We start from the raw sequence: 11,221 nt of genomic DNA, 5'->3' as shown, positions 1-11,221 counted from the left end.
AACCACGGCCGTTGTCAAATGACAACCAGAGAATATCACTATGTGAAAATTGTTTCAACACATAGACTTCTTTCTCTCTAACACCGGCACCCCCAGTACACCCACACTCTCTCAAAGCAAATATCTAACTACACCTCACAACACTCTCTAATCAAAGAGTACAGAGGAAAAGAAAAATCAGATACAAGCTTTAAGTGTTTCCGACTGGTGCAAAAAACATGGAGAACTTAGCCTCATATTTATAGCCTAGGCCACCCACTCCATTTGCTATCCTAAGTAATGTGTGACTAATTCAACCAAATCCTAACACATTGCAAGTGTAATGGTGTGAATAAATATGTTCAATTTTTGTCTTTTTATGTCCTTTGGGTCTCAGAGTAAACATTGATAAGTGCTAACAAGGGAAGAAGAATTCAGTCTCTCTCCCTTCAAAAATGGATCAATTATTATACCTTGCTTTTGCAAGAGTGAATATCATGTGGATGTCTTTGAAATTTTGTGCTGATATAGATATGTAGCACCATGAGTACTAGGTATCTGGTGTAATCTTACGCAGGTTCATCTTATTGGAATTTGTTTTTTGCCGCAATAACTTCCTTCTGTGTGTTGACAGATGACGGATCCGTTTAGGTCTCACCCTTCCATAAACCGTGTGTTTCATACCAACCTAAGTTTTCAGATCCGGTTCAAGTTGCATGTGGAGCTGCACATACTGTTATTGTTGCGCGGGATGGATATAAGGTGTGGTCTTGAGGTAGGGGGCGATGTGGAGTTCTTGGAATCGGTAATGAATTGGATTGTTATACCCCCACCAAGGTGCGGTGGCCTCCAGCAACAGAAGATTCAGAGGAAGAGGAATCAAAGAGCTCCCAGACCATCGAAGAATATGATGCAACCCACAACTGTACCAATGGGAACCTTTCCACCTCTATCACGGTATGCATTTTTAACCCAGCCACCATGCGAACTAGCTCTACTAGAGTTACCTGTGCCTTGGCTGCTGCTCCCAACATCCTTCTCAACTCTTGCGATTCGGAGAAATTGTGGCTGTTAGGTTTTATTTGAATTTTTTAGGGGTTAAATTAATGCCTTAAATATTTCGCCACGTCATCTAACTGTTATGGTGTCAAGTATCAACCAAAATTGTCAGATTAGTTTTTCGGTGGCGAAAAACGACAAAAAGACTAAATTGAAGCACGGAACAAAATTTTAAGATACAATTAGATTTAATTAAAATCTTGAGGGTTAAATTGAATTAGAAATCAAATTTCAAAGATCATTTAAAAAAAATAAATTAATAAAAAAAGTTAACAACTTTGAGATGGAAAAAGAGAGCTCACCAGACAGAGAAAGAGACGAAGGAACATGAGGCAACCGTGAACGGTGACCAGCGCTGGTGGAGCAAGCAAACCCGATCCAATGGAATGAGATCGGAATCGAGATCGTGAACGGTAGTTAAGATGGAAGATTGTGGTGATAGTGGGACAATTCTGACACATTATAATTAAGATACAAGTCGTTGATGGATGGTCCAATGAAGAAGAAGAAAACTTAGCTAGCAGGGAAAAAAGAAGAAACAAGAACCACACTCTATCTAAATCGTTGGAACAGTTCTAAGCACCTTCCCTTATGGCTACTGCCTACGGGAACCTTTATTTTTTTATTTTATTCTCTTTGTTTGCTCGATTATTTTTACTACTATAAGAAATTAAGAATTAAGAGGTTATTTTGTCATAAAGTTGTTAGAAATAATATAAAATAAGTACTTATAAATTATAACATATTGTACAAACAGATTTCTATAAAAATAATGCACAAACATGTTTTTAGCTTTAGTTAAGCAGCAGCTAAACTACTCGAATTATAATTTGAAGAACATATTTTTCTGTACTGTAAGTAAATCTAAATATCTTTATCATTATAAGTGATAAAATTGTGAAAGAATAAGAAAATAAAAGATGAAGAAATTTTATTTATTGTTGATTGATTGAATTGTAAACTATAAAGGTAAAACTAAGTATATATAGAGTATTGGCCTATGAAAGATAAAATTAGATAAAGATAAGATATAGATAAAGATAGAGATAACTATAAGATAAGATAAAGACTAAATTATAATTTAATTTGTGTATTCTGTTGGGCTGAATTTGTGGGCCACAAGACTTCTTTATTATTATCATGGGCTAATATAGAAGAGTAGTTTAATACGCTCCCGCAAGCTGGTGGATGGAAGATGTCAATAATCCACAGCTTGGATAAGTTCCAATGAAATTGTTGAGGAAGACGCCTCTGACGTAGTGACGCGGAGGAAGATGCGTGCGGCGGAGCTTGAGCTGCCGACGGCAAAAATATAAAAGGAGATGCTGTACTTGAGCAGCGAATCTTCAAAAATGCGCGCAGCGGAGCTTGAGCTGCCGGCGGCAAAAATATAAAAGGAGATGCTATACTTGAGCAGCGATCTTCAAAAAATGCGCGCAGCGGAGCTTGAGCTGCCGGCGGCAAAAATATAAAAGGAGATGCTGTACTTGAGCAGCAATCTTCAAAAAATGCGTACGTATGACGCAATAACTTCAAATGGCGCATAGAGCGCGATAAAAAAAAGAGGGCGCGTGGAGCGCAATAAGAGTGCAGATGAAACTGCTAAAACATATGCAGATTAAACTGCTGAAACAAATGCAGATATGACTGCTGAAACAGAATGTAGACGAAATTGTCGGAAGAAAGGAGGCGCAGACGGAATTGCTGATAAAGAACCGGGGTAACCAAAACTGGGGTAGGATTTTCACTTGGATGCCTTTAACAAAGATTGGTTGGATCTTGAACTTTATTGGAAGATTGATTATTCATTGTGAGAGGAGGTTGAAAAAGATGTAGGGTGATTTCTCACCGAAAGATGATAGCTTATGTATCCTCTTTAAGGAGGATACCAAGGCTCTGATACCATGATAAAATTGTGAAAGAATAAGAAAATAAAAGATGAAGAAATTTTATTTATTGTTGATTGATTGAATTGTAAACTATAAAGGTAAAATTAAGTATATATAGAGTATTGGCCTATGAAAGATAAAATTAGATAAAGATAAGATATAGATAAAGATAGAGATAACTATAAGATGAGATAAAGACTAAATTATAATTTAATTTGTGTATTCTGTTGGGCTGAATTTGTGGGCCACAAGACTTCTTTATTATTATCATGGGCTAATATAGAAGAGTAGTTTAATAATAAGTAAAATATTGTAATATCCAGAAAGAAAATAGTTAATCCTCCTCCTCTACTAATTTCTATCTGTTCAACGCTTCGCTTCCCTTCCTTTCACTTCTAAGAATACTCAAACTCTCTGAAACTCGCATTGTGTATCAACTCTCTTATGCAACTCTCACTGACTCACTCACTATGCTGCATTTTTAGGAGGAACTGGTCAAAGTGTCAAACACGGGAAAGCATGCAGAACACGTGGCACAGCAGGGACTAGTGCCACCTGTCACATACGAACGACTAAGTTGTCATCATCCTCTTCATGTAGCTCTACTGCTTCCGCAACGGTGTCGTTTCTCCACTGACAATTAAAACCACCAATCTCTCTCGATCAAGTCATCAGCACGAATCACATTCTGATCTAAACGACGACGTTTTAGTGGTAAAACTATAGAAATTGTTTCAGAGTTCTTAGTGCTATTAAACCCTACTGGAATATACTCATATTGCTACAATTTATTATTATTATTACTATTGAGGATGCATAAGTTAATTGATAGATTACTGAGTGTTACACATAGAAATTAACAGGGTTAAATTATTGAATGTGTAGCATTATGGTAATATAGATTGAGATTTATGTGGTCAACCAATAATTTGAGAAGATTTGATGATCAATTCAAAGATTCAAAGTTGTTGTAACAAAGAGGTAGACTTGAGCTTTTAAGATTAGCATTTGGCTCAGGTGCTTACTGTAGAATGGGTTGGTCCGTGCAATTACCATTAAAAATTTAATTACCATGATAAACCATGTGCCTTCAGATCTTCTTACGATTAGTGCTGCATTTTCTTCTGCTTGCTTCTGTTCTGTATGTACGTCTAAGAGTTTGTTGCTGATAAATTTCATTTATTTTTTCTATGTATATGAAATATTAAAACCAACATTTTTGGCAACTCGTGTTTGGATTTCTTAGAGTTGAAGTGATTATGTATACTATTGCTGGTGAATATGGATTGAGATGGATGCAGGTGATCGATCAATAAATTTGAGAATTTCTTGAAAGTCTATGCAAAGCTGGGAATATATAATAAAGAGTGAATACTCGGTCATTTAACTTTACCATTTAATAAATTCCATTTAAGATACAAGCATTTCAACCGAAACTTTACAAACCGTGTCATTACAAACCATGTTATTCCAAACCGAAATGCTTTTACAATTGAATAAAAAAAAATTTGCACGGCTTATTCACAAGTTTGAATTGAATAAAATAAAAAAGAGAAAGATTTGCCGCGTTGACATCTGATTCTAAATTCTACAATTGGATCAAGAAAAAAAATAATCAAAAAATTAAAAAAAAAAACCTTAAAACAATGCCTTGTGCTTCAGGACTCCATCTCTTTATCTTCTTTCGGCTCGACGGCGGTGCCTTCAGGGCTCGGAATTGCCATCTTCATCTTCTTTCCGCGCGGCTTCTTTGCGGGCTTTCCGCGCCGCTTTACGTTCATCGGCCTCGGGTTTAGCTTCTGTTTCTACTTCGCGTTCTTGGCGTGCCTCTTTCTCAATCTTTCGAGCCTTTTTACGCTCCTTGTTGGTTTCATCTTCTGTTTCTGCTTTGCACTCTTGGCGTTCCTTGTTTGTTTCAGACTTTGATTATACAGACTTTGATTATACAAAGATGTGCTTGTGCCCACGACTACTGATTACGCAATTGAATCAAAAAATTAGAGAAACCATGGAATCTCTATTGTCCAGACCAGGGGTTAGCGGCTCCATCTTACTTCTCTGCGGTCCAGACCATGGAAGAGAAATGTGGCTGATAAACTCTTAAACTCTTTCATCGTTTAACCGTAATATCTCTTGAATATCTTAGAGAGTAAATGGATGGAAGGTAGCCAGCTAACTTATTTAGGAAGAAAAAGATGAAAAGAATGCTAGGAACCTTTCATTTAAAGATAGCATTTTTATTAAAAAAAAAAGACAAATTACCTAAATAAATTGAAATATAACTAAAATTATTGGAGTACAATTTTTTGCAACGTGATGCGTGAATAAACTATTTTATAATTTTATGTAAATAGATTTAGAGTGTAGCAATTTTTGAAGGAGAATAAATATACATACATTGCTACTGTTAGAAGGTGTAGTGATTTATGCGAAAATAAACACTTATGGAAAGAGTTGCGAATTATACATAGCTAAACTCTGTATATAGAGAAAGCAGGGAAGAGCAGATGTGAAGTAGTTGAGAGTCATTCTTTAGAATAAAGAGTGATGATAATTTTCTATTTTTACGGCAGTTACATATTTAACTTAATCATAAATAATCTGAATAAGCTATAAATCAAAGAATTAACTTATTTTATTTTGTTATATCTTAATATAAAAAAATAAAAAAACATTATTTTCATTGCTATATTAAAATAAAACCATTTAAAAAGTTTATACAATTTTTTTATTAAAATAAAATCATTTATAATAGGATTTTTTTTTTTATATTTTATCAATCTATTTTTATTATTAAATTTGTATTTAACATTGTGTATGGTATAAAATCTCAATTTTAATTCTATTTTTTTTCACATATGCTTTTGTTTTTATATAGTTTACTATTTTTTTTATAATACAACAAAACATACACAATAGACCCCAACAAAACACACATGACACATATTTCACATTTGTTTTCTATTTTTACCTACTATATCATACACAATAAAACACTAAATACTAATTATACAACAATTTTTCACCTACTATACCTTACACAATAAAATAATTTTATTTTATATTAATTTTTTTACACTACTAATTTATGTAAAACAAATCCTTAATCATCATTTAAATAAAATAATTAAATTTAAAATACAATTTTATTATTCTCTCTTTAATATAATACAATAATTATACTTTTAATATAAATTAATTTTATTTTATTATATCTAAAATATAATAAAATTAATTTATATTTTATCATAACAGACCGTTTCTAAGATATAATAAAATTAATTTATATTTTATTATAGCAGATTATTTCCTTCCCATAGCAATAATGTGTATTTTCATTGTTGAAACTAAACAATCACAAGACAAAAACAATAAGAATAATAGAGACATCACTAATATCTGAACTTCGTTGAGTGATGGATGGACTTTGTTCCATTTTCGTACTTTCTTACTTTGTTTTGGGGCCAGTCGTAAATGTCCAAATTGTATTTGAACCAAGCCTGCATGAGTGATCAATAAACCCAATTGGTATTTGAAAAAAAAATTATAATCCGTCTATTTTAACATTGATAAATTTTAAAATTTAGATAGATATAATTTAAATTATAAAACTTTTAAATTTTAACACTTGGATGGGATATAATTTGGTATTTAAAAAAATTAATAATAAAAAATTTTTAAAATATAAAATTTTAGATAGAACATAAATCAATTCTATCAAAATTACAATGGTTTGAATTTGATTAGATTAAAAAATAAATTTAAATTATTATAGTATATATGCAATTTAAAAAGTTAAATCAATACGATCCAAATAGTAAAATAGTTATGAACGTATCTTGTTTGCAAATATATAATTAAAGTTAGAAATTGATTTAGTGAGCAAACAAGATAACAATAAATGTAAAAAAAAAATATTTTATTTATCTAAAAAGTTCCCAATTTAAATATATGAATAACATTATGTATAAAGCAATCATACCTTGATATATGTAAGCAATCATACCTTTATTTATCAAGTATATGTGTATGTTGGAAATCATATAATAAATGAATTCAAATAAAACATCTATTCTACTTCAAGGGTTTGATATTTAGTTATACACCTTGATGTATATGGAACACGTTCCTTCTTCATTATTAATCCTACTGGAAAATGTTAAAAATTACCACATGATTAGAAGAAAATAGAAAAAATTGTAACAACTCACTAAGCCAAATTAAAAGCAGCTATATCCTATTCTTATATGAATCGGAAAACATGCATGAACTGCAACAATTCAGTTTTACAAATAACAAGCGGGATTGAAGGTACAAGAAAATAAAAACTAAACGAAACAAACAAAGAAAGAAAAAATTAATGCTTTGAGTTATTATGATGCTATTTGTAGTCCTCATTTAGCAATGGAACTTTGAAAGGACTTGAAACAAAATTATTCTTTGAAAATAGATTCTCGTACTTATATATTGGAAAGAGAATTAGGGTTTGTTTGGAAAATTTTTTAAAAATCCTTTTTTTTTTTAGTGGTTTTTTTAAAGATTTTTTAAAATATTTTATAAAAAAAATTAACGTAATTTTTTTTTTTAAATTTCTTGTTTATCAATTATCAATTATATATTTATATATTTATATTTGAATATAACAGTGACTTTTGGCTTATCTCGTGGTTTAGGCTTAGTTTGGTAAAACTTTTATTTTTTAAAAGTAGCTGTTCATACCCTGGCCTAATACTAGGGCCCAGGTCCAAACGAAAGGCCCAACCCACAAGGTTGAGCCTGACATTAAACTAACCTTTCCTTGAGAAGTCGGTTATAAATGGACGGTTATCCACCTTAAAAGGTGGAACTACTCTAACGGTGGTTATTGGTTCACCACTATAAATACACTAGCACCCCTCAGGTATCTCTAAGTCCCAATACTCTCTAGACCTGCTCACACCCTTGCTGACTTAGGCATCGGAGTGTCTTTGCAGGTACTACCCCCATTCACTCATGTTCACAAGTAGGACGGAGGCCTCAAAGGTGCGCACCCATTCGAAGGCTTCCCTCCTCAGACGATTGGGCCAACCTAACGAATCCAACCCATTAATCTCCGGTTACCCATCGTAACAATAGCTTATAAAAGTTAACTTTTAAAAGATGGTGTTTTAAAAGTAGTAGCATTTATGTTTGGTAAATCAAATAAAAAATAGCTTTTAATAAACATAAGTAACATCAATTGTATTTGGTAAAATAGCTTTTAAAATTTAAAAATACTATAATAGACATAAATACAAGCATTAAATTTGAAAATTAGTTAACATATGAAGTTATATTAGACTTTTAAATTTTGAAAAGCACAAGCCAATTTTGAAAAGCTCTATCCTAGGTATTTTCAAAAGTACCCTGATATTTTAAAAGCTACAAGCATAAGCACATGATCTTTTTAATTTACCAAACACAAAATAAGGAGGTTGAACTTTTAAAAAGCACAAACATCTCTTCAAAAAGCTTTACCAAACCAAGCCTTAGTTTGCCTTAGTTTGGTAAAATTAAAAAAAAAAATCTTAAAAAATTTAAAAAAGAGTTTTTAAAATAAGTTTATGTTTACTGAAATTAATTTTAAATATGTATAAATGAGCTGGTTATATTATTAATTTATTATTATTATTAAAGTATTATTAGATAATAAATGTTTTTCAATTAATATTAGTTAATTTTTTAAAATTTATTTTTGTATTAAATTATAAATTATCAATTATAAAATTTGAATTATAATTTATAAATTTAAATATTAAAATTGACTAATATTGATTAAAAGTTAATTTTTAATCATTTTTTTAAATTCTGATTATTATTATTTTAAATTTTGAATATAATTTTTTAAATTAAATTTAAATTTTTTAAATTTTAAATTTTTACTTGAAAGATTAAAATATAATCTTTTATTTTTGAATATTTTTTATTTTATATTTTTTTTGTACTATCCATAAAATAAATAATAAAAAATCACATTTTATCTTCTCAATTAAAATTCAAAATTCAAAAACTCCAAATTTTTTTAAATTTATCCAAAATAAAATAAAATAAAATAAAAAAAATACTCCTATACGTAGACTCTGTAGTTTAAAGCTGAATTTAGCGAAACCCTCAAAACCTCAGCAGCCGTGGCGGCGACACTGCCACTCCGCCGTCTCTCTCTCTCCATCTGAGGTTTTCTCTCTCTTATGCTTCTTAGCTAAACTCCCTTTTCATTAACTTAACTATTTAATAGCTAAATGATTTCATGGCGAGAAATTTTCGCTTTAATTTGTAAATCTTGCTGCTAGGTTTTCCTTACCGTTTATTTCCTCGTTAATTGTTGTAGTCCAAAGACACTGTTCATATATATTATTTTTCTTTGAAATTATTTGCCTGATGAGTTTTTTTTTTAATTGTTTTTTTGGTCTTACTGGAAATCTAGATAGCAGTATTATAGTTGATACTGATGATTTATGATCCTTAATTTTTATGCTGTTTTTGCCTTTTTAGGAAGTGTTGCTTTTAGTTTAGAGGCACAATGAGATTGGAAAAGTGCTGGTTTTGTTCTTCAACCGTGTACCCTGGACATGGAATCCAGTTTGTTCGTAATGATGCAAAGGTGAACCTCTGTTCTTCCCTATGGAACTCTCATTTATCTTATCAGTAATGAACTAATCATATAACATCTGAAAATTATTAAGTGAACTTTCAATTTCTAGTTATCTTTATATTGCTCCATATGTATAGATGCTACTGGAGAACTAGTATTATGTGGATATCTATGTATTGATCTTGTTGGATAAGTTGATGGCAAATGCTTGATATGAAAGTAAGGCCTTTATTAACTATGTTCTATAAGCTTCATAATTCCACCTTAGCTTAGATTTACAAGTACTTGTCATGATATTTGAATTCGTTCTTCGATCACCTGTGAACTCCATTGAGTATTGTTAATTCATTTTCATAAAGTAACTGGTAGGCTAAGTACATATATATTCAAAACTCATGAAATGCTCAAGAGTGACAGGAAGCTATGTATGGTTGGTTATAGGCTTATAGCCCCGCGTTACATGCTATATATGGTGCAGATTTATGACAAACTTCTCTTGCAGATTTTCCGATTTTGTAGATCTAAATGCCACAAGAACTTCAAAATGAAGAGGAATCCTCGGAAAGTAAAATGGACCAAGGCGTATAGGCGGGTGCATGGAAAGGATATGACTCAGGTAAATGAAACTTTATATTTCCTTTCTTTTGGCCTATGTGTCTGTGTCGCTCATAATTGTGGTTTGAAAGAGCCTCATGACTATCATATATTGCGTTAGGATTCAACCTTTGAGTTTGAGAGAAAGCGAAACAGGCCAGAGAGATATGACAGGAATCTTGCGGAGAACGTCCTCAAGGCCATTCCAAAGATTGAAAAGATCAGAGTCACCAGGGAGGAGAGGCACCATAAGAATAGGTAATTCATCACTTCCACTTTTACATGATGAGGAAGCCTTACAATGCCCTCCCATTTTGTTATTTGCTGACATTTTGTCAAATTTTTAATAGAATGAAGGGCAAGAAAAGAAAGATACAGAAGGAGGCAACAAGGGAGTTGGAGCAGGGCATCAGTTTGGTCAAAGCTCCTTTGGCCCTTCAGAAGGACCCATCTCTTACATTACCACAAAAGATCAAAGTCTCTGTTTCCCAACAGCAATCAGAGGACAACAATGCGATGGAGGAGTGATGTCAATGCTGCACTCTGTGTGTGTGTGTGTGTATGTGTGTGTTTTTCATTTGTTTGATGTTTGTGGCTGGATTTGGATTAATAGAGGTTTTAAGGCCGAAATTGTAAGTTGATTAATTTGTTGTCAATCAGTAATGCGAATGGTATGAATTTTGAAACAACAGTTTTGAGCATGGAGGATATGTTGGTGACATGTTTGGATGGAGTCTTTGGAAGATGATTCTCTGAGACAGTCAAGAAGAAACAACTTAATATGTTGCCTAACATGAATTCTCCTTGTATGCCGAGTATATCTGTGTTCAAAGAATTTGTACTGCCTACTTCCTGCTTTGTGTGTTCAACAATGTTTAATTGTTTATGTAGTTTAAGGTCTTGGCTTGATATTATGTAGGTATGATTTAGATTTTAGACCAGGAACTAACCCGATTTTATTATGCCCTGAAAAAGATGAAATTTCTGTGGGTTTAGGATCATGGTCTAAAAAATTGGCTCGGTCCAAATTTAGGGTTGGATTTGGATTAAGACCAGTCCGATTTTATCCGGCAATACATGCAAAATTAGA

The 11,221-nt window shown here is 31.9% G+C and overlaps 1 protein-coding gene across 1 annotated transcript; it reads left to right on the top strand.

Moving 5' to 3' along the window:
* Nucleotides 1–8,984: 8,984 nt before the first annotated feature.
* Nucleotides 8,985–11,019, top strand: LOC107605646 (putative ribosome biogenesis protein RLP24). The gene is made up of 5 exons (XM_016307596.3): nucleotides 8,985–9,119; nucleotides 9,438–9,546; nucleotides 10,040–10,153; nucleotides 10,253–10,389; nucleotides 10,482–11,019. Exons 2-5 carry the CDS (start codon nucleotides 9,466–9,468, stop codon nucleotides 10,657–10,659), a joined length of 510 nt encoding a protein of 169 aa, XP_016163082.1. The 5' UTR covers nucleotides 8,985–9,119; nucleotides 9,438–9,465; the 3' UTR covers nucleotides 10,660–11,019.
* The last annotated feature ends 202 nt before the right edge of the window (nucleotides 11,020–11,221 follow it).

Source organism: Arachis ipaensis, chromosome B6 (assembly GCF_059453495.1).
Source record: "Arachis ipaensis isolate K30076 ecotype BB chromosome B6, ASM5945349v1, whole genome shotgun sequence".
Classification (NCBI taxonomy): domain Eukaryota; kingdom Viridiplantae; phylum Streptophyta; class Magnoliopsida; order Fabales; family Fabaceae; genus Arachis; species Arachis ipaensis.
This window is presented reverse-complemented; position numbering and strand designations above follow the sequence as displayed.

Coding starts and splice junctions, on each gene's coding strand:
- LOC107605646 (XM_016307596.3), top strand. CDS start 9,466: ATGAGATTGGAAAAGTGCTGGTTTTGTTCTTCAACCGTGTACCCTGGA. Junction 10,154..10,252: donor ATGGAAAGGATATGACTCAG/GTAAATGAAACT, acceptor ATATTGCGTTAG/GATTCAACCTTTGAGTTTGA. Junction 10,390..10,481: donor GAGAGGCACCATAAGAATAG/GTAATTCATCAC, acceptor AATTTTTAATAG/AATGAAGGGCAAGAAAAGAA.